General features: G+C 40.7%; 1 protein-coding gene across 1 annotated transcript in view; it reads left to right on the plus strand.

The window, feature by feature from the left end:
• The first annotated feature begins 470 nt into the window (after positions 1 to 470).
• GRID1 (glutamate ionotropic receptor delta type subunit 1) overlaps positions 471 to 24,135 on the plus strand; it is a 506,785-nt gene continuing 483,120 nt past the window's right edge. Inside the window, exon 1 of the mRNA XM_029963176.1 lies at positions 471 to 762. Within this exon, the coding sequence (XP_029819036.1) occupies positions 471 to 762 (292 nt within the window). The remainder of the gene's footprint in view (positions 763 to 24,135) is intronic.

The following is a 24,135-nucleotide window of genomic DNA, read 5'->3' on the forward strand; positions in this document are numbered from 1 at the left end:
CCAGGCTGGGGAATAACGTTTTTTTTGCTTGTTTTGTTGCCAGCTCTAAAGATCTCCCACGGCCGCGTACAGCAGGGCAGTAAGCCTGGCGTGGGCACACACACGCTCCGTAGAGAGGGATTTTATGTAACACACATCGCCAGATGTTTTCACGTTAACTGCATAAACAGGACAGTAAAATTACAGCTTTCAGGTTGCTGGACGCAAATCCTGACTTGACGTTTGTGCGTGCTTGTAAGCTTCAATAAAACTGCGGCCTGAAAGGCGGCATCCCAGGAGCGGCGAAGCAGAGCGAGCAAAAAGTTGGTGGAGTTCCCAAGCCTGCTCCCTTTCTCATCACTGGCGAAGCGAGTCCCTCACGCCGGCGTGGCTGCCGTTCAGGGCTCCGTAAATGCCAGTGGAGCAGAAGTGGCCCGGAGGAACGCTGAGCCTCCCCGTGCCCGGCCGCCCCCTCGTGTGTCCCGGCCCCGATGCCCCGGGAATGCCCTGCCTGGCGCCGTGCGAGCCGGCCCGGAGGGCAGCGGGGGCTCTGGGTTGGCGGGCGGGCCGAGCTGGTGATGAGCGGGGCCGAACCCTCCTCACCCTCTGCCGCCTTCCTCCCCTCAGGTGCCATTTTCGAGGGCAATGCTGCCAAGGACGACGAGGTGTTCAAGCAGGCGGTGTCGGATCTGAACCTCAATGACGACATCCTCCAGAGCGAGAAAATCACTTACTCCATCAAGCTCATAGAGGCCAACAACCCCTTCCATGCGGTGCAGGAAGGTGAGCGCCCCGGGCGGCACCCACGGGGCTGGGTGCGGGAGCGGGATGGGGCTGGAGGGGACTGTCTCGTCCCGGCGGCGCGGAGGGGGCGTCAGCGCCGGGGACAGCCCAGACCTGTCCTGGCGCTCGGCTGAAACTTTCCTTCGTTCGGGGGTCGCGCGCTGTCTTACAAGGAAAGGGGAGGGACGGCGCGGTGCGGTGGCGGCGGCGCCGAGTCCAGCCCGGCTTCAGCCCGGCCGTGCGGCGAGGGCAGCCCGGGCTGGAAGAGAGGGCAGGGCAGGCAGGGCATGGGGGGCTCCGCATCGCTCCGGGATCCGCAAACACCCCCTCTCTCCGCCGCTGCGCAGGGAAGGCCGGCCCTGGCCCCCACCGCCGCCCCGATCCCCCCGCAGGGACGCGGCGGGACAGGGCAGGCGAGCGGGGCCCGCCGGACGGGAGGGGGTCGTGCGGCACCGAGGGGCCCGGGCCGGGGATGCTTGCGGCCGCCGATGGTGGCGGGCGTCTCTCTCCGAGCACCCGCCCCTGCTCCCCCGAGGGGAGGCAGAGACGGGGGCAGCGCGGAGCTCCATCCCGGGGAGCTGGGGAAGGGGCAAGGGAGCCGGCTGGAAACCTGCCCAGAGCATACGAGTTCTGACAAGTCCCTATGTGGGTAAATAATTTCAATTAGATCTTTTGCAAAAGGGAAACGTTTAAATTAATCAGCTTGCCTTTACAAATAAGACTTTAAAAAGATATTATTTGTGATTTAATGAAGCGAAGGTTAATTATGGCCTAGGTTATTTCAGAAGCTGCGTTTTTCAGTAGTAATTATTCTAGAAACAGAGTGCTATTTATATATCCAGACTAGAATATTTAAAAAAAATGATTCATCACCAGCCTTACCCTTAGTTTTACAGAGCACAGTGAATCTTTCCCGGTATGAAAATTTGCATTAATCCATATGTATTTATGTCTAAGTTGTGTACATGCAAATTATGGCTACAAAATTACATCAAATGTTAATTTTCATGAACTCTGAACAATTTCTTTAGCTATCTCTTTTCCTGAGAGTAAGAGCTAGTTAATATCATGCACATTCAGGAGAAATAGCAGTAGATATCTTTTCAAGGGCCTCATCCCATTGACAGTAGGATTCCTCCTGCTGCTCTGAAAGCTTATCAAGGTGGTATAAAAATAATCTTTATGAAATGGGAAGAAGGGGACTTCAAAACAAAACTCCACCCACGTATTCAGACATCAGAGGAAAATAAAAGTCTCGAAATAATGGCGGGTTGATTTACTGGCAAAGAATAACTGAACAACTGGATCTTCTTACATTTGCTAAAAGCTCAGTGTCCTATATTGGAGCTTATTCATATTCATGGAAGTGACAGTAGTTGGCTGGCTGAACAATTGCTTTCAACAATGTCTCTTCTCAGAAGTTAAACTTTATGAAACAATTTTGAATGCCCAAGGATCTGAGCTGACAGTCTGGTGGATGGGGTCTCTGCTCAGTTTTGTTGAAAGCAGAAAAGCATGACCCACTGGAGGATTCTTCTTGATCTAGGGTTTTTTTTTGTTTGCTTTTTTTTTTTTTATTTATTTAGTTGTTTGCTAAACTTGAAGACTGGTAGTACTGCGTTTTTGAAGCCTATCTTGAAAATAAATTTTCCCTGTTGAAATTCTGTGCGGCATCCACAGAAAAGAATCTGGTCAGATTTTCAAGCTTTTTGGTATAGAATCTTTGTGCTACCTCAATGTATGTAAATGAAGATGTTTTCTACTGTCCCTCCCAAGATGTTCTTTCAGGACTCACATGCTCATTGCAGCTAGAAATGCTCACTGATGAACTGATACAATGGTTGGACAATTAAGGATGTGGTTGACGAAGGTTTGCAATTCCAAAAAAAAACTTGTTCTCCATCACTACTTCATTAAGGCACATCAAGGTGTCTTCTTTTGGGAGGACTATGAAATGATCCTATCTGCAAGCCAAAGCTTGCCACAATGGGAGAGCTAAGCAAAGAGTGTCAGACTTTGCTCAATTTCCTGGCTTGCTTTATTGGCTTAGGTCTTTGTTTTCTTTAATTTACGTTTAATTTCCTACTTTTGAAATCATTATACACCATGCTGACAGAATGATCCACGGCATGTCCAAGTTGCTGGTCTGTTCTTACTGAGCTGTGTCGCATTGCCCAGTGTTACTTGGTGCTGTTCTCACTATTCCAAATCTCGCTGTATCTCACCCTGCAGATGTCCTGCTCAGTTTGGTAAAATGTTGCATGTAGTAGTCAAAATAACCTGGAGCAAATCCACCGCCCAGACTGCTCACACAATCTTGCTGCTGCTACGTAAAATGCCCTGACATCCACATTATTCTTCTGCAGCGTCTTCCCAGGCAGCACCATGGAAATCAATGTTGCAAGCCTTAGTTTCATAGGGGTGGAACTTTTCATAGTAAAAACCAATTTGGAATAAAAATAGACCATTGTGATACTACTACCAGAATAGTTCACATGAACAAACCAATCACAAATATTGCTTATATTTGAGTTGTCTTTTGCACAATCTTTTAAGACAACATCGTAAATTATTTCTTAAGTCTTTTTAAAAGAGTGCTGCAAGCAAGGGCCTTTATTTCAAAGATTTTGTGCTGGTAAAATGATGGAGAGTCACCACTCCATGTAACAAGGTCTATTACACAATAATGAAACTTTAAATACTGATGGAGTAACATGTATTTGACCTGGCATTTATTGTGCAGTTGGAGAAGGTCTGCATGGGTGGGAAACATGGAAGGGTAGCACCTGCAGGGTTTTCTCAGCAGAAGCAGTGCATTCACAGAACTAAGGATCAAACAGAAGACACCTTGCTTTGTATAGAGAGTAGTTTTCAGTGCTGGATAGTGCTGAGAAGTGTTGCAAGATTTAAAAAAAACCCAAACAAAACCAACAACAAACCTCATAAAAAAACTGTAGGAACTTCACTTTGGGGAGAGAAGGGCACTGTTGTGATAATCTCTGATGACTGAATTAGGTAAATGAAATTCAGATGCTTTTTCTTCAAAGTCTTGGTGGATCCTCATGTTAATGGTAGCCAGGTGCCAGTGAACAGTAATTAACAAAAGGTGTAAATTGTGTTTCATTCTTTGTTTTTCATTTTAATATATATTGCATAAACAAGATCCTGTTGTGCTGATAAATAATGAGATTATTTTGGCCCCATCAAAGTCATTCTATAACAAAGTGTGGCAAATGGGTGGAAGGAAATCCAGTGGCAAGGGATGTAACAGTAAAGAATAAACAGACCCTGGTGTATGCATAAAATAGGACTTTGTTGTCTGCCCTTGCAAGCAATCATTGCATTTTGTAGAATATTGCTTTTATGTATGTGGCAATTACTTGAGGGAAAAATTGTTTTCTCACTGACTGTCATGGGAGGAAATACACGTGGGGAATCATTGTTCTTCTCATAAGATTTAGAGAAATGAGCTCAAATCACAAACATGAAGTTAAACTGTATCCTTGCTTCCACAAGAGCTGTGTGCTCAGTTTGAGTTAAGTGATTGCAATGTGAGGTCAGAAGTGCTTGTGTGTGTGTGGTGTGTATTGAAGCTACTACTGTGGTAACCTTTTTGTGATTCAAGGATTCAAATAATCTCAAAGCTGTGAGAAACTTTGAAGCTTTCGGTTCAGATTGGGATTTTTGAGCCTGCCATTGGCGTTGAAAAGGGACTGTGTGTATGACATATGGGTGGCAAACAGGTTTCCAGATGGGCTTGAAAACATGATGACATGTTTAAACTAAAAAAACCAAACAGAATTAACGTGTGAGTTTTTAACATGTTGCTTTTGAAGGGGGCATAATTAGCTGTAGGTCAAAACTGGGGCATAAGAAAGCTAATACTTAACATTTGTAGTGCCCTTAGGAGAGTGGATACAGAGGAGACTGTTATTCAGAAACTGCAAAACTTTCAAACCCTGTTTCTCAGCGGATGGTGCTTACATATCTATGGAGCTGAAACTTGCTGTTCTCTCTGCATAGCAATTTCAAATGAATTGTTTCTAATTTGGGCAGCCTTGTATGTGTGCTTGTTGATGTTAAAATGCTGTCAGTTCTGCAAACCAGAACACATTTGGAAAACCAGAATGTGATTTGAGATCAGGAATGATGTTCCATAAATGGGTTTATTGTCAGCCCCATACACACTGCTGTGGTTTCAGAGCAACTCGGAGCTGATAACTTTTTGGGTGTCTGTGTTGTATACCAGTGGGTGAATCTGATCTGTTCTCACAGTCTGCAGCACGTGGTGCTGATACATACAAATAGAATAGAATAGACAGGATAGACCATTCCAGTTGGAAGTGATGTACAACGATCATCTAGTCCAACTGCCTGAATAACTCAGGGCTCACCAAAAGTTCAAGCATGTTTTTAAGAACAGTGTCCAAATGTCTCTTACAACAGTGACAGACTTGTGGCATCAAGCAGCTCTCCAGAAAGGCTGTTCTAGTGTTTGACCACCTTCTTAGTAAAGAAATGCTTCCTCATGTCCAGGCTAAACTTTTCCTGGCTCGGCTTTGAACCATCCAAACACATCCTATCACAGGATCCCAGGGAGAAGAGATCAGCACATGGTTCCTAATCCATTTTTGCTTAGCACATATATTTCATGTTAGTACCACAGTTTCTTTCAAATAGTTTTGGTTTTTTTTTCACGGGGTATAAATTGATCAATATGTAGATAACTGAGATGAAATACAGACCTGGAGAATGGGATTCAGCAGCTCTATTGCTATTTACATTTATTTGTGAAACATTACATTTACATTTACAAATTAATGTTGGTTTTTTTTTTTTTTTTTTTTTTTTTTTCAACAAACAAATCTTTATTGATTTGACTGCACTGGATTGGGAAACTTGGTTCCAGGTACAAATCACAGACTGTACCTAGATTTTTAATGTAAAACATAAAAAAAATATAAAATCTCATCTTTGCCAGAATTGCAAAGGATTGGTTTATACTTATGTACTGTCAGTTTTTCTCCAATGTTTTCTCTTGAGCCTTTCACTGTCAGGTAACTCCCTTTATCTGCTCTTCTTCCATGGTTTGCTGGAGCACAAGTTTCACACTGTTTTCATCAGGGTGCGAGGTCCTGTTTGGAAGTTCGCAATTTGAACTCTCTGGAAAAGCACATATTATTACATACTTTCTTTTCCTAAATTCAATCCCAGCTTTCAACACTTTTTAAAAACCAACCAGAAAGAGTGTAGTTGGGGGCTCCTTCCCATGGTCAGAGAGGCCTTGCCGTGCAACTACACATTTTTTTCTACTAGTTTGCTGCATTGAAAAGCTGTTTCTCAGTGGGGTGAATGGGCTTAACAGTTTTACCTCCTTGTGCCCTCTGAGATCAGACAACGACTTGTCAAGGACTGCCACAGTGAAGACATCTGTGACACTGTCACCTCATTGTGCTTGTGTTTTTAGGCTCTATAGTTGCATGTTTCATTGTATTATAAACCCAAGTGTTTTCCTGAGCTAAAGAAAACAGCAAATTAAAATGCCTGTCTCTTCCCATTCTTGTAGTTTTATTATGCTGAAAGCAAAGACCTGCAGTAGGAAGAAAAGGAGTGATAGCCTATGGAGTCTGTGGGTGCTGAGGATGAAGGCAGGCTACAGACTATGGGGCAAACATCCAAAGATGTTACTTTGTAGCCAACAGCTCTTCAGGTTCTGGTCACAGATTAACTGCAGGTGCAAAATACTTGGTTCTTTTGGGAGGAGTTCCCAGCAGACAAATCCCTGGTACAGCTTGGGTGTTTTACAGGCTGTGCCAGGGTTAGTTCCACCCCAGCCACGTGCCCTGCCTTTATGGAGGCTCCAATCATTTCAGGCTGGGGCTGAGCTTTCCAGAGCTCAGTGTCACACTCAGTGTGAGACACAGCTGGGTGCAGCAGTGAGGGGAGGAGGATGTGGTGCTGTGGGGTCACAGCTCAGCATCCCAAGGTAGTGAGAGTCTTTTTTGTGGAAACACCACCAGTGTGGATGGGACCTGATCAGGGCATAGAGTCCTTTCTCAGCCTGGGGGATGCTGGTGGTGAAGTGGCCATGGGAGGTATCTCAGCACTGCTTGCTGTGGGGTATCAGGGTATCCCTTGTTGTTTTCATGCTTTGCAGTTAAAAGACTTTTAGTCTGAAAGAGTTTTTTTTTTTTTCACTTCATCTGCATCACAGGTTAAACTCAATTCTTCTCTCTTTTCTGTTTGCAGACTTGCTAATACCTTTATTTCCATGTTGGTTGTGGGTCACCCATCTGTTTTAAGGGTCTCATAAAAAAGAGAAGCTGCAGGTTGGGCTACAGTTCTTTTTTAGTACCTAATGGACTTTCCCACTGATCCTGCTGCTGATCCTGCTCATTTACCAAGGAGCTGCAGTTGTTTTTTTTTTTTTATTCTGGGATTTCATTATGGACAATATGCTACATCATTAACTAGTATGCTGGAAATTATCCCAAAAGTTCAGAAAGAAATGTTGTTCATAAAAACCTTAGCGAACGTGTTTTGGGGTTAAAGATTTTCTTTATAGTTCTCTTAATTATTTATTAATTTATTTTCTAAAGAAAAAAAAAATTTCTGAGTGTTTGTTTGTCTGTGGCAGCTGTTCTCAGTCATTAATGTGGAGGAGGATCTGTAAATGTGAAATGAGTATACAAAACCGCCTCAGCCTGATCTGGTTAAGATGATGGCCCAAGACAAGGCTCCTGAGCTGTGAAATACAATCTGTATATATGCATACACATGCTGGCCCATATACTCCATACAAATGACTTAATTGCTAGACTTACTGTAGTGTGTCCAGCAGGGAATATGCCTTGAGCCTTTCTCTGTTCAGAATCTTCAAGCCTACAGATGATTAGGGGATTGACTATCTAAGAATTACATTTTAAATTGCATCTTCACACTTGCCGAATGAGATGAATTTAATATTTTGATGTGATTTATCATGCTAAGCTTGAGCCATGCAGTGAAAGGAGTTAAAGCTACACTTTCCTTGAACAGAGGGGATATTATCATGTTTATTAAACTGTTCATAGTTACCATAGTTGTTTACTGGAAGGAAAACAAAACAAAGACTCAAAGCTCAGTTATACAACTGTAATAGTGCCTGACTGTAAGACTACAGCACGCTAAGACTGTGGCTGAAACAGTTACTTTGGATTTAACTTTTCATCATTTCAGAGCAACCACAGTCAAACTCATTTTTTAGGCAAAGATCAAAATGTTTCTTATACTTTTTATTCATAATGAATTTCCTCTGAGGGGAATTCCTGCTGTGTCTTTGTCTCTGTCATCTCATGCTTAGAGGTGTTTTTTTCAATTTACCCCTCAGGAAAAAAATTACTTAGATTATGTTGTTGGAATCATGATGCTGTGGGAGCCTTGTAATTATAGGAAATTAAACCTTTTTTTTTTTAAACTGGAAAATATCTGCGTTTATCTGACAGTGCCCTGTTAGAAATAACCCCCTCAGGTCTTGCTTTTCTGGCAAGAGGTTTTTCCATAATTTTCAGTTATTTGAGTTGTTATATACTTTCTTTTTCCCAAGTTCATTTGAAAAATGGTTTGCATGTTAAATTTCACCTTTTTTTATGTAATAGTACTTGCAGTGAGTTTTTTACATATGGAAATACTGTGTGGTGCTTTCCATTTGGACACCTGTTGAAGGTGGCCAGATTTCAGACTGAGAAATGAACATTTCATGTACGGGGCACACATGAGTTATGCAGTGTACATCAGATTACCTGACACAAAAATGTGTCAGCTCTGAGGCTGAAATCCTGGGTGTCATCCTGAGAATCCTTTCCTCTTCTCTCTTCACTGAGGAACGGGAGCAGCTGAGGCTGATCCTTAGTGTAGCTCTTTTGTTATCAGGATTCTTACTGATGAGAAAATTGAAGTGAGACCATTAAATAGCATGCAACATTTTGAGAACCTCATTTTATATCTTATGTAGATCTGTAATCATTTCAAAGGCAGATAATAACGATATGCTAATATGCCAAGTTTTCTTTCATTTACATAACTTTCAGGCAATAAATATCTGAAATGAGAACTATGTTGAAAGGATTTCTTTTATGTTTTTCCTAATAGCTTGCATTTAATTATAATTTGGAGACCTGATTGCTGTGTTTGAAAGAGTGTTCAGGTCTGTGGGTTTGGGGTGCTTTTTACAGCCCCAAAGGTTTGTGTGATCAGGAAGCAGCTGTCTGTGCTAGCACTGCCTTTGTGAAATTCCAGTCCTTTGACCCTGTTGTGACATCTTGGTGCCTGTCTGTGTTTCTCCTTTGGCCTTTCACATATTTAGTTTTGCAGTAAGAATACTGGAAAGCACTACCAGCCAGTCCTCAAAGGTAGAAAGAACCAAGAGGCATTAATTTCAAGTGCTGTTTGGCTGCATTAAAACACACAGCAGGGTTTCTACTGCTTGACCTCACTGAGAACTATTCCCTTAGCAACCTTTCATAGAGAGAGTAAAAGGACAGTAAGAAAACGATTCCCTCCTCTTCCTCCCCCATATTCAAGAGAAATAATATCTAAGAAATTAATTTTTTTCTTATAAATACGCCAGTCTCAAACCAAAAAACTCCCAGTGGGCCCAAGCTTTCATTAAATATCCTGTTTCTCAGTCCACTCATTTAATCCTCTGCTTTTTAACTTACTTATCTGAGTCTTAGAGATTTTAACTAGTAGCACTGCTGATGGAATGCTTTCCATATCCTCAAAATCTCATTGACAATCTGGTTTGTTCTTATTTAGAAATTGAATAAAAGGATTTTCCATAAAAGTGAATGCTTGTGAAGTTAATGAGAATTGTCTTTGTCAGTGGGTAAATAACTCTACTTTATACTATTACTAGATGTTTAGGAAACATCAATTATTTGTTGCTTGATAATATTTTCAATAGAAAAACTGTGTAACAATCTAGAGCACTTCCACAACCCTTTGTCTTCTTAACCTCTCTGCTCCTGGATAAAGGTAAAACTTGTGATGGTGGAAGGAGGAATTGACTTATGGAGGGAGAGCTTCTCAGTGTTTTTTAGTGTTTGCAAACCTTTGACTTAATCTTTACATTTATTTAAAAAATGGTTTAGAATGCTAAGGTATAAATTGAACATTGCCTTGTGTGAAATATTAGCTGCATTTTGATAGAAAGGATTGATGATTCGCCCATTTGTTATCCTAGTTGAGAGTATTTTTGGAATGAGGACCATTCCAAACCATTCCATGAGAGGCTAGGAGGCTAAGAGAAAAGGAACATAGGATGTGTTGTCTGCAAGGGTCAAACCAGAAAGGGCTAGGGTGTTGAAGTGCACAAAAAATAAAAGGGAGCAACCCAATGCTTTATTTTTACTGAAACTTTTTTTTTCTTTTATTTGCTTTTAGCTTGCTTTTGTCCTGAAGTTCTTCAGTTACTGTGAAAGTAACACTGTTTCTGACATGGGTAGGATTTAGTTACCCACAGAGACAGAAAAAACTTGCTCTTCCTCTGGTCTGAGCAAGATGCTTGCACAGTATGGGTCTGGATTTTTAAAGAGGCTGGAGTAGGGCAGGGGTGCCACAGCATTAACCAAGGAATCATTTTGCAAGTAATCAGCCCATGGCAGGTATTTCACTTTCCAAGAAAAGAAAAAGAATTTCCAAAGTGTGCTCAGAGGACAAGATTGGGAAAGATATAGTCCACCAGAAGTCAAAGTTGACTAAATCTCAGCTTGCAGAAAGCCACTTGCCCAGGACAGCTTGAAATGAGAGTGCCTATGTCTGGGTTAAAGTGTTGTATAGTCCACATAAAAAGTGATTTCACGTTTCAGCACTACCTAGGTTGTTGTTTTTTTTTCTTTAAAAGGCCCCCAACAAATTTTAAGGGAGCTAGTGGACTGTGTGTGGTAACTCTTAGAACATTTGGAAGGAAGGTCTTGAAGCAAGGCTTCTAGACAAGCAGTATCCTCAGCCATGACTTAGTGCACCTGTTAAATGTGTTAGAGTGCTTTGACAGCCACTGGACTCTTCCCTTGCCTCTGGATGGGTGCTCACAAGTCAGCAGCACAGGGAAGCAGAGGTGCTGTTGTCAAGCATGATTAGAGACAGCTTCCTTAAAGTGGGTTCAAGCATGATTAGAGACAGCCTCCTTAAAGTGGTGGCTGGAGGAATCTCCCTCTCCCTTCTCTGCCTGTGGCAGGCAGGGTGTGGAAAGCTTGGTTCACAAATTGGTTTCTAAAGGCCTAATGCCTTGTCATGTGTAGAGGGCAGTTTACAGTTTTGTGACCATGCTGGGTTCTCTTTGCTTTTACACTTTACTTAAGAATATAATGTGATGTCAGGTAAAACTCAGAGTCATCTGGGCAATGCAATGACTACTGATACCTGATTCTTCCAGAATCAAATCTGCAATCCTAGTTCTTAAAAGGCATTTTACTGTCTTTTGTTAGACTAATTTTGCAGTAATCTAATACTTTTCTCAGGAAGGGTTTCCTTCTGTTATCCTTTTGGTTTGTTCTTTGTGTCTTATTGCCAAGTCAGGGATTGTACAGCTGTAGCTGGCATCTTTATGCTTGGGGTTCTTAACCAAAACTCCAGTTTCTCAAAGGCATATAGCTGGGGAGACACAGACCACTGCCTGTGGTTCTACTTTTCAGAGCCACCTCATCTCTTCTAACCATGCCCCATTTTGTATGGGCAGCAGGTCCATCATTCTGCTTTCTGGTGAGGTTTGTAAATGTAAATTATTTCTCCAAATTCTGATGTCTTTTTTACTTGTTTTCTCTTGTTGGGCAGCATGGTGTTCCCCCCACACTTCCCTCTTCCCTGCCACTGCTCAATGCAATAGATTTTATGAACAGGCTTTTTGTGATTTGCTGGATTATTCTATTTCCACTGCATTTTAATCATCGTGATGACAACATCTGTTGGCAGCAGTACACAGCTGTTTTTTCAGAGTATATTCTAAGGTTTGTAAATTACTGTATCTACATGACACAACTAAGGTTTTGTCTTTTTCATTTACGTTAAAAGAAGTGACACTGCATTACAGAAATGAAGTGTCTCTGTGAGACTTTACTGCCTTATACTGACCACCAGGGGAAACCTTTAACTTCGATGTAGCTTCCTCTGTGTTACCTGCTGCACGGGGCCTTGTATTACAGAATTAAGTCTCTCATCCTGCTTTCAGTGATGGGTGATCTTCCTCTCTCTCTCTCTTTTTTTTAAAAATTTTATTTTAGATTTTATCCTTTAAAGCTGTGTATGACTGACATTGTAAGGAAATGGAGAACACACATGGACAAGAAGCCAGTGGTGCTCCTTGAGGGCATCACAGTAGCCTTAAAGAATGACAAAATATCAGGAATGTAAAAATAAATTACAACAGTCCTCAGTTATATTTGCTATAGGGCTTTCTGGCAAGGTTAGCAGTTGAATGCATTCAGACTAAAATGGTCAAAAACCACTTCATAAAATGCCCATAAACTAGAAGGCAGATTATGTATTGCCATAATTTTAAGGTATTTGTATATTCTTCCTTGTGTTAAACATCTTCAAAGAGATGTTATTCTTTAGGCAACTCAATATGCAGAAAAGCAGTTGGTGGACATGCAAGAAATAGTTTGTGGATCAAAATCTGGTGTTCCTGTCCTGCACTCATGGTGGCAATGGGGCTCTAAGATGGATTTTGGTAACCCTGATAATCAGTTTTTTGTTGTTGCTGGCCTGCAGGGAGACTATTTGTAATCTGGAGTCTTGTCTCTTGCCTTGAGAGGGTTGTGTTGAGTCAGTGGAGGTGGCACATCTCCTAAAGGATGCTGTAAGAGGACAGTCTGAAGCAAGGTGTATGTCATGGTTGGTTCTGAAATATATTTTCTCAGAAAAATAAATTAATAAGCTGTGACATGGTCTAATTGACAGAGAAATAAATTATTTTGGATCTCTTGTATTTGTAAAAATAGAAAATGTACTTTAAAATGTTGCTGTTCTTTTGTGCTTGTAGGGGAGAGAAGCTTACAGTCTGTAACTTGTGACAGACCTACAAGGTAGAAAGCTGAGTTTATTTTTTTTCCCCCTGTTTCAGAAATAGCACTGCTAAATTGCCCAGGGGTGTAGTTTACCTCTGTACAAAACCTGTGCATGGAGTGTAAGTTAACTGTAAAATTCATACACTGTAAAATGCAGCACATGAGCCCAGAGAACTATTGTACAAGGCCCTAGAGAAAAATATGTATCATACATGCACACAACACTTTATCTGGCTAAATTCAAGTTAAACTCAGCCTCAAGATGATCAAGGGACAGGCAGTGAGCCTGGATTGCTCAGTTCACTTTCTGGGAGAGTTGGGTGAACTAATAAGCTACAATTGTTCTCTCTGAGGTGGAAGAGGAAATAGGAGGAGTGCAGAATAGCACAGGGACTGTCAGAAAGGCTCTGCTGGCTCCAGTGTCCCTGAAAAGGGCCTTAAGGCAAATTGAAGTCCTGTGTTGATTTGCCATTTAAATGGACATGTTCCCAGAGACTTTCTTGGTGAGGTGTATCAGACTTAGGAAATACAAATAAATATATGCATTTAGAAAGTTCTGCCACATCGCCATCTCTTCAAGGTTGCCTTGAGCGTGTAATTTCCAAATATCTTGTCAGATTATCAGATTAACTAGGAAATAGCCATAGACCATAGGGCCTTTGAAAAACGCACTTTGAAGCTAAGAATTTAGAGTGGTATCTTCAAGATTTAGCATGTTATTACAATAATGATAAATAGCTTGAGAATTGATAGAAAAACATATGATTCTGTTGATAAGATGCAAACAAGCTGAAGAAGCTTTTCTAAAGCTCAAATAAACATACACGAGAGAAAATGAAATTGTTCCTCAAAAAAGATCTATACATATGTGAACTTTGCAGTCCTTTTATTTTATTTAAATATTTTTGGTGATGTTATATTTATTGAAAAAAAGGTCAAATTATTTTGGCTTTTGGTCAGAAAGTTTACTAACAGATATGACATTATCTTTGCAGACGTAGTTTGATCTTGGTCTCATAAATCTAATATTACAAAGTTCTGTGAGTTTCTTCATGAGAGGTTGCTGATATGAAGTGTGTCTTTCCAAGTGTTCTTTCCAAAAGATTACCAGTTGTCTTTTTTCCCCAGGGTATCCTTATTTGCAAATAATAGTTCCTGTGGGAAAGAGTGGCCATCAATGTAATAGAGTGTTCACACTGCTTTAAAAAATTGTGTCCACGATGCATTCATCTAGAATAATATTGAGATTTAAGTTGAAGATGGGAAATATTTGCTGACAGGACTGGCCTCAAGGCATTCTTTTTTCTTCCTAAATGCTGATAAAATTGCTTAAAATGTTCTTAAGGATATCGATGGCTGTCTCAAGATGGATATATTGGCTTAAAAAAGGATTATTCCATTCTCCTCATAATTATATTCTATTTTGGATGAGATTTTACAGGAAACTAATTTTATCTCCTTTTCTATATAAAACTATTAATATAGAAAGTAAACTTTTTGAGACTATCAGTTATCTTGATACACAGAAAGGTCAGTTGGTTTTCTGGATGCTGGTCCTGGATTAAGTTTTAAATTGTAGAAGTCTGACTCTAATTTTGGTTGCTGGTGAGTGAAAACTCCTAGTTGAAAAGAAATGGGAGTCCCACTGCGGTTTCTCATTTGTTTTCCAAGCTCTGATGTGTATAACATAGGAAGAAAGACAAAGCTTTGTTTGTGACATCTGTTTGTGTCTTTGGGATTGAAGTTCCTCTTCCTGGTGCTCATGTAGTGTTATCACATAGTTCATGCCTCCTTCTGACCAAGAAGGGCCTGAGGAAGGATATTCCTCTTGAAACACAGCTTAAGGTGCACAGTAGCCTTTTACTTCACCCCTTGTTTTCTTTCCCTGCATTCTCATCTCTGGCATCCTTTGATCACCCAAAGCACCAGAGGAAGCAATAAGATATTTGGTGTATTAATCTGGTACCTCTTGGTCGATTCTGTTATCACTCAACTGCATTTGCTTAAACCAGAGCTGGGTTAAACAAGATGTGGTCTTTGGAAGAAACTTTTCTCCCTGGTGTGACTGACTTCTTGATTGTGTTTTCCCGTGAGTTCAGAGAACTGGAGTCAGTGACTCCAATGATCTCTCCAGCTTTGCCCCCCTGGCATGGACCATAAGTACAGACCTGTGGAATCATTTAGGTTGGAAAAGACCTTTAAGATCATTGACTCCAACCATAAAATGACAGTATGCTCATTGTCATTGACCTCATGTTTATTTTCCTTAAAATGGTCTGTTAAATCTTTATTTGTAGCACTGAGGGATCCTCTTATCACTAGCTAACTACAAGGACTAGAAGAATTGACTGGCATTCATGAATAATAAGCCATTTTCTAAGTCCTGACAAGGAGAGGAACAACCCCCTTGAGTCTTCCAGTCTCAGTCCTTTCCTGTAGGGAAATAGAATGTGAAGGAGAACCCTCTGTCTTTGGAGGTATAGGCCTCAGAGACATAAAATGAAGAAAAGATTTCAGGATGTCTGACAGCCATAAGTTCAAATATTGGCCTGTTTGCCAAGCATGACTGTTCCTCTGTCATAGGAGAGATTAGAAATCTTTAGTGGCTGTAGCTGAGTGCTTGTAAACTAGCGAGTGATTATTTCATCTTCTGTTTATACCATTCATTGAAGCAGTCTGGGCTGACAAGGCCAGGAAAATTCTCAAGGGTTTGCTGCTGTTAATGCAGAGTGCTACAATGGGATGTCTCTTGTACAACAATGTTTCTGAGTACTTCTAATATCACATCTCACTGAAGCACAGGGCTCGTGTATTCGTACCCATCTGCCTTATTTGAACCGATTGCAGCCAATTCCTTGGAAGTTCTTCCTTCTGTATCTTGTATGTGAACTTTTGAAGCTGACTGTATTTGTTGCCATTGATAGCAAACACTAGTTGGTTGATGATTCTGTAAAACCCCTGACCATTTACTTAAAAAAATAAAAAATAAAGAATTAATTCTGGGAGTTTTTTGAGGAGCTCAACTTTGTACATAAATATAAATAAATCCCTCAAAGAAATCATTGTAGGTGAGAATGTTTTACTGCTCTAATTTATTAAATTTATTAGATGCTTTTGCAACTTTTTTCAATTCATAGAAGCTTAGTATGAGAACCACAACTTGCTTTCTTTTTGTTTATAGATATCTGAAAGCACAACTTTTATAACCATCTGTAACCATGTGAACTTTTACCTGGGTTGATCCTCAGCCAAGTTACTACTGGGGTTCTAGACAACATGTAACCCCATGACAACTCTTTGTTTTTAAATAGTGAAAATCAGGCTCAGAATTTGTGCATAAAAAAGCTTTTCAGGCCCATGTGCATTTAGTTCTGGCGTGTGATCAATACAGTGTAAATGCTGTGAAAATGAACCTGATCCAGTCCTGGGGTTACCTGTAAGTAGAGTCCCAGGGTTACTTCCACCATGCCACGTGTAGTCCAGCTTGACACACTCATTGGATGCATTTCTTCTTTCCTTCCAAGTTAGCTTGGCTCTTCACCCTCAGCCAGTGGGCCTCTTATACAGCAGAAGAAATCAGCTGGTTTGTTGCTTATACTTGTTGCAGTCACTCGCAATCTTTTGCAGGTATCTCTGAAGTGTGATACTTGATCCTTCCACAGGCAGATCCTGCACACCTTTCACATGCATGGGATTAAAGGCAGGATGGCTCAAAGCACAGGCAAAGCAAGCAGCTCTGGGGCAAGGGGCAAGTGACTGTAAGTGTAGCACCAGCTTTAGTTCTAGTGATGAATTTGGCTGCTCTGTGAAGCTTGCCAGCATTGCCACTGCCCCATGAGAAGGGCTGGGATTTGGGAAAGGTAGCTGTTGTTGGGGCCAGAGTAGGAGCACCCCCCTCATATTTTCCATTTTCTCCCTGCTGACCTCAGGAGCAATAGGATCTGATCACCAGAGTGCACCACTGCTACTTCACCTTGTCCTTTTGTATTTATTTCCCATGGAAGAAACAGCAGGACTTGGCCAGAAATAACTTCTTATCCTTGTGGCATCAAAATTCCCTTCTGCTCAAACTTGGCCTGTGTGGGAATTGAGTCTCCATGTTTCTGAAAGGTGCAGCCAATGGGAAAAGAATTTCAAGGGCAGAGCTGCACTATGAACAAAGTTGAAAGAATAGTAAGTGTTCTCAGAGTTACAAACTTTTAGCTCAGACACAAGTGATCGTCTCACAGGTGGTGGTGAGCACAGCTGCTGATGGCTAAAGACAACCAGGGCTCTACCACTGGAGGAACTGCTTCCAGCTAGGTCACAGCAGCCACAGTGTCTCAACAGACTTGGCTGATCTGTGCAGACTTGAAGTGGTTCATTTCTAAGGGAAAGAACAGCAGTCTGATATATGCTGTTCAATATAGGCACAAAAATAAAGACTATACTGGGGGAAGTTATTTGCTGAAAATTGTTCAGTCACCTCTAGAAGAAATAGGCAATAAATCTGCTTGACTCTCTTCATTAAAACCCAAAACATCTGTTACAACAGTTCTTATGGTAACCGAAGTACATATTAAATCTGACTGTAAAAGTTATAGAAAACATAGCTTTAAAAATTTATTGCCTGTTTTACTAGTCATTGACAAATAATTCCTGAAAAGAGGCTTTAAAGGGTCTGAACTGTGGAGTTCAGAGATTTGTGTTTGAGAGTATCTGGCTCTTTCAAGGAGACTCTGCAGATTTATGATTGGTATCAGATGTTTTTCTGAGCTTGTAGCTGACTCCTACTAAAGAGTAAGCAAGAGCTAGCCAAGTAGGGACAATGATAGAATGAGAACAGAAAATTACCTACAAGGGTCTCCCAGGCCCTAGTGTCATCAGCTGTGCAGATGAAGCTTGGTATCCCTTCTCAAGAATATCCTTAAACTGTAATGAGAGAAAGGTTCTACTTACTCCAAATTGCCACACTGCATTTACTAATTTACTGAAGCTTCAGAAAACGAATCTAGGGATGGATATGGCAAGAGATATGGCAGAGCTGCTGTTACTGGGGAGTACACATCATACAGAAGGTAGGAGTTCTGAGACTACACTTTCTTAATACACAGAAATGGTTACATGTAGCACAGAATGAATTCCATCGTGGGTTAGAGATTCATCGTCAGGTTTTGAGCACTTTCGGCAACAAAATATAACAAAGGTTCTTTGAAAAGGCATGTAGGCAATTTTTTCTCCTTTATCATGCTTCTAAGAAAATGTAAACCAGAAAATGCAAACAAAATTAACCCCACAACGGTTTTTTTAAAAATTCATTCAATGAGATTTGTGAAAGAGTGGTGAAAAAATCCTTTATTTCATCTTTGTTTCTTTGAAAGCTGAATAGAGTGCACTTTTTCTCCTACAGACTTCTTATTAAAAAAATTATTCCTACCTCAGAATGTGTAATTTTTGGTGACAGTGATGTTTTCTGTTACCTCTGCTCACTCTTCCAAGTAAAATCTAAGGAAGCCCTTGCTGTCAGTGCAGATCCTTCTTGTGATAAGGAATATTTTTGCTCTGAAAACCAATCTGAAAATATTTTTGCTCTGCCCAAATCAGGTTTGGGCAGTGTCCGTAGGTAGAACCACTGCCTTTTTTTAACTTCTGAAGTTCCTTTTGTTTTATATCTTGAGAACTAAATTTCCAGGGAACTGTTAATTCTTTTAGTGTAACTGGATATCTGACAACAGAGCCCTATTGTAACTTAGAAGATTTTAAAGCAAATGAAATGACTTTTACCTAAAAACTTTGATGGGCTTTGCTGTCCCCATAGTCAGGGGTAGCTGGTGCCAGGGCTCATTGGGGCACATGTAGTGCTGTCCCCCTGCTCCAGGCCTGCCTGGCTGCAGACCCAGCTTTTCCCAAGGCACCTCCAAAGGCAAGGAGGCAGGAGAAGAGTGGTGGGACTGGCTCTGCTGCTTGGGCACCCAGCCAGGGGCTGCAGAGCCTTGCAGACAGTCAACCTCCAGAGATCTCTGGTCTGACTGGGGGCCAGTCACAAAAGGACCCTGACAAACTGTCCTTGGGACTCTTTTGTCTAATGAGGGAGCAGAATATTTTGGATTGCTCATGACTGATTGATCTCTCAAAAATTTTTAGTGAAAACTCTGTATGTGTTGGCAAAATTCCCTTTTAACTTCAGTGAGGAAGCTACAGACTGAGGCAAACAAGTCCAAAAAGCTGAAACGTGAACCAATCAACTGGCCTATATTTCTCCACTTCTGTGAAATTCATCTATATATGTGTGTATATCTATCTATGTCTGTCTAAAATAACTGCAAGATTATGTACACATTAGGGAACTCTTCCTTTTCTTTCTGAAAGGCTTTCTCTCCATTCCCAGCTGTTACTTTGTTATGATAGAGTCAGTGTTCTTATTTTCTATTGTCTCTTATAAGATTTAAAGTTGTTGTTTTCATGAAATTGTATTTTTTCTTTTTTCAGTAAAAGTTTCCTCTAAGATATATCTTGTTTTATGCCAAACACAGCAGTTGTAGGAATTTCTTCCTGAGATCCTTGTGGTTAGGACAGTTAGGACTTGAATCCCATGGAGAATTGCTGTGATGCTTAACTTCCTGTAAAGACAATTCCTGATGATTTGGTGTAACAGAAAGAAGGCATATTTTCATTCAGAGTACTTTTGTTCTCTTCATTTGTTCAGCCAAATGCTTCAGAAATAGCTGTGGTGCTTGGGTTTACCTCTACAAGCCTGAGCTTTTTGATACTGAAAATTTTCTGTTCAGAAATGACTAATTAGCTAGAGGCTCAGAAAAAAATAAGGAGATGTCAAATATGGTAAGCATATCTAGGGAGATTGCTGTGTGCCTGCCCTGTGTGTTTGATTAGGGAACACTTCTAAAGCATAGGAAATAGAGAAGCTGTCATTCTTGCCTCTGATGGGAGGCCTCAGAGATGGAGCTGTTAACTGCTCTAGAGACAGTGCTGTGGATTTCCCCCTTTGAAAGAGTCTTGAGAGATAATTCTCCTTCCCCAGATCCCTGGTGACATGAAGGGCTCAGGAGTGTGTGTCTGACTTACAGCCCCTCAAAGCCTTCTTATCCAGTGGAAATCTTCCCAGGAGTCTCCATAAAGACACTTGAAAAGAACAGGAGATCACTGCTTGCACAGGGCCATAAGATCTCATGAAAAAAGAAAAGCTTTGCACAGTAGAGGATTTTTCTTTTTCTTCATGTACCCCCTAATGACTGAAATCGGTAAAAAACCCCTCAAACTATAGCCTATCACACAACAAAGTACAGGATTTGGCTTAGACAAAGTTTTCAGCTTGGCATAAAACTTCTTTGTGTTTTATATAATAGCTGTGTGTCACTGTGAAGGACTCTAAAAGGGCTTTTATCAAGAGGGATTTAGATGAACACTAAAAGACAAGGTGATACTAGCACTGGCTTGTTTCACAGGTAGCCTTTGTTGTTTTAGCAATGTCAAAATTTCTTATAGCCCAGATGTTAGAGAAAGGTGGATAGGTACATGTAAATGCATTGATTGTTCAGGATGTTTACCAGTTTTGGGCTTGTCAGGCAGAGTTTAAAAGTCTCAGTCTTTATCTGAAAAAAATGCAGTCACTTTCCAGTAAATCTGTATTTTCTTAACCAGAAATATTTTAGCTATTCTAGACCATTTTACTGCCTATCACTGCATAGATACTGATAATATTGCTCTGTAATGATACAACCTTTCTTCTCTACCTACTTGTGAGGAGTATTGTGAGAATTAATTAACAAGTCCTGATAAGAATATTCAGCACACTCTTAGGCATTTTATTCAGGGAGATCTTGCCTTCCCTATGAGAACTTGAAATGCTTTTCTTTCCCCCATATGTATTAAAATAAAAGGTCAGGAAAGAGTGTTGCACTGTTTGACACGAGGGATATGTGTTCAGATGGTGGGGTGGGGGTTGGCTGCTGCACCACTTATGGGAGGCTGTCTCTGAAATTGCTGTTTTTATTGCCTTTTGATGGGTTTGCACTGAAAGTTCTCTGAGTGTAGCTGTCCCTTCTCTACTGGCATCAGACTTTGAAGCTCAAAGAGAAGTTGATAGCACGTCTTGTGAGAAAACCAGCAAGGTCCTGTCAAAACTGCAACCGCCTGGTTGCATAGTGGTACCTATTTTGAGAATATTTGTCTGAGGTTTTATGAAGAACAACCAGTAATACTTTATTAGTTAGTTGATCACAAAAAATAGCAGGACTTCAGTTGCATATGGATCACCTTTATTTAAAATAACTCCCAGCTTTCCTAGTAATTATCCTTGGTCTTACCATTTTTTTTCTGGCTTTTCTTCAGTTACCAATGATCAGATACAGTGTTTAGAAGGTCTTTCTTCATTGGAAAACTTACTAAATGATAGAGGTGGCAGGCTTTTGCATGGAAGGAATTTATATGGTATTAATAAAAGTATGTTATTATTTACATCTTGAGAGAGGCAGTATCCTGTAATTTGATAAAAATTTTCTGGCCAAGTCCATCAAACCTTTCAATTCTTTTCTGTGACCTTTCTGTTGTCCCTTCAGTTTACAGTTGTCCTCAGAGAGCTATGTCAAGGTATGGTTTGGCCTTGGAATCTGCCTGTAATTTTCTAAAGGGAAATAAATGAAGACTGCACCATTTCTGTTTACCTTGTAGACCGATCTTCATTTGCTACATATCTTTGATAACTGCCAGATTACATTTCCAGCTTCCTCGAAGGTTGAGTTTATCTCCCTTCAGATCTCATTATGTTCTGCAACTTTACTGCCTTAGGAAGCAAATATATATATATATTTATATATGTTATTTCATCATGTTATTATTTTTTGTCTTTACAAACATCATTGCTTCTGTTTTCTCCCTTTCCTGAATGTGTGGATAACAGCAGTTTTCCAGAACACTTGCCTTGTATTCTTTAAATCACTGCACCACAAACAAGTTCCCTTTTTGGATGTATTGATGTCTCTTTGGACCCTCTTAGCCTTGTCATGCGTTCCTGCACCATGAAGTGCTTTCTTTAGGCTCATCTCTTTCCTTCCCTGCCACTCCAGACTTTACTGACTTTTTATTTTTTTTTCCTTTTTTTCCTCATCTGTCCCTTTCCCTTTTCTTCTCTGCCTTTACTTTTGGACTTCCCTTCTCTTCTATTTCTCCTCCCAAGGCAGTCACAGTCACCACATGTTTGTGGTGCAGGATGTCTGTTGCCTTAGTACTTTCAGAAAACTTACGTGAAAAGGAAAAGAACACAAAACCACAAATTGCTTAGAGGTGAGGGAAACCAGTGTGCAAGGGGTCCCTGTGTCAGAAGAAAATCCTTGTGTTCCTCACTCAGGAGAAATCTGAGGACTTCACCTGGAGGAAAACATTTTCCACACACCTTTGCATTTTGTCCACATTCCTCTCAGACTAGATGGATAAAAAAAGCAGGAACTGTTTAAACTGTCTTGGACCATCCAGGTCTCAAGATCATCACATGTGCACCTTTACTACAGCAATCATGCTTTCAGATTTTACATACCCTGATATCCATATTTTCTCCCTCTCTATCCGGGCTGTATTCCCATTTAAAGTGGAGGAACTGATACATCCCATACTTTAAGATTCTTTTTTCCCCCATCTGTGCATCATCACAGCTGGAACTCTAAAGGATACACTTCAAATGAGTGCTGAATTCTTATATTGTTTGCAGCAACAAACGCTACAGTCACAAAACCACTTCCATCATAGGCTCTAGCTTGGCTCTTGCCTCCCACTGAGTGCCATGGATTCCCTTTTCATTTCCATTGTTCATCTTTAAACAGCATATCTTGTCTGCAGACACAATGAGGAGACAAGCTCTTCAGAACTGTGTTTAATAATAATCATCCATTCTTCAGGCTATTCAGCACGAGTTGGTTAGTACTTTGGAATCTGTGTTTCTGTAGGAAAATAGTGGTGTTTCAAATGAACTTTATTTCAGAGAAGTCAGGTAAGGCAGTGCCTGTTTTCCAAACAGTGAGGGAAGTACTTCATATTAACTTGGCTGTGTGAATTTTATCAGCAAACATGAAATGCTCGATTATTCTCCGGGATTGAGGTGACTTGAATCTAGTACATTGAACCAGAAAGAATGAGGAGTGTTTGTTTTTGTCTGGGGTGTACAGTGGTGGGGATCAAACCAGGACAGTGCTGTAGGGTCAAACTCTGCCAATCTCCAGTTTGTTTAAGAACATGGTGCTTGAGCAGGGTAGAGAGACATGGGATTTTGGTCTTCTTGATTTCAGTTCCCCTCTCTAAGCAGGGGTGGGGATTTCATGCACTGTAGAAGGTGCATTTTGAGTACAATGCTCAGTAACTGAGAGGAACTTCTATTGTAGGGAGAGGAAGGAAGCTTTAGTTTGCTTTTTGTTTGCTACATTTGTCTGTGGACATTTTGCGAAGTAGGATGAGTTTGCTTAGATGGGGGACTAGAGCAGGCACAAATGCTCTGTTCTTAACTGTGTAACTGGTAGTTGTTTGTTGATGAATTAGCTGCAACTGGGACGTTCACAGTGGGCTATGGTTTGACTTACCAGACTCAAAGACTTTGGTTCTCTGCATGTGTGAGACGAGCTTCCAGCTTTATGTATTCCAGTGGCTTCAAGACAGCTGATTTGAAGTCTCTGTTAGTCAAAATGCATATTTAAAGGCGTTGTGCATCTGCAGACTAACGTTCTTAGTTTATTTGAGGCTCTGGAGTCAGTTTGTTGCCATAAAATGAGGGTAGTTTGCACGGTCTGGAAAATAACAGCTCCAGACCAATGCAGTCATTGTCATGTAGCTGCATTATGTGAAATTTATACTGTGCTTTCCAGTTTTCTGAAGATTTGTGTTGTTTCTGCAGGGAACAGCTTACAGAATCCAGTAGACATAAAAGAACTGTGGGAAATTAGAAGTCACTGGGAGAGCATTTGTTCCCTCTTCCTGTGGTTTGATTCGCCTTGGTTTTCTGTCTGGGAGGGAAAAAATATGTACCACACTGTCATTGCTATACAATAATTCCTGCTGCTAAACGTGCAAGTTTGATGTGACACAGTCAGTACTGGGAGGATTATGATTTATATCATATTGTCCCTAAGCGTGATTCTTTTGTATGTTTGTCTTGTTGGGTTTTGTTTTATAAATTTTTAGTGTCTTCTGTTTCTAGTCTTTCTATTAAAAAAAAAAATATTCTTCTGCATTTTTATGAAGACAGAGATAGGAAGGATATAATGAAAATTTGTTTTCAAATACTTGTAATAGGCAGTGCTCTCTATGCTTTTCTGTTTTTACAATTTAAGTGAAATTTAAGATTTCTGAA

This window comes from Manacus vitellinus, unplaced genomic scaffold, assembly GCF_001715985.3.
Source record: "Manacus vitellinus isolate BGI_N305 unplaced genomic scaffold, ASM171598v3 scaffold_54_pilon, whole genome shotgun sequence".
Lineage (NCBI taxonomy): Eukaryota > Metazoa > Chordata > Aves > Passeriformes > Pipridae > Manacus > Manacus vitellinus.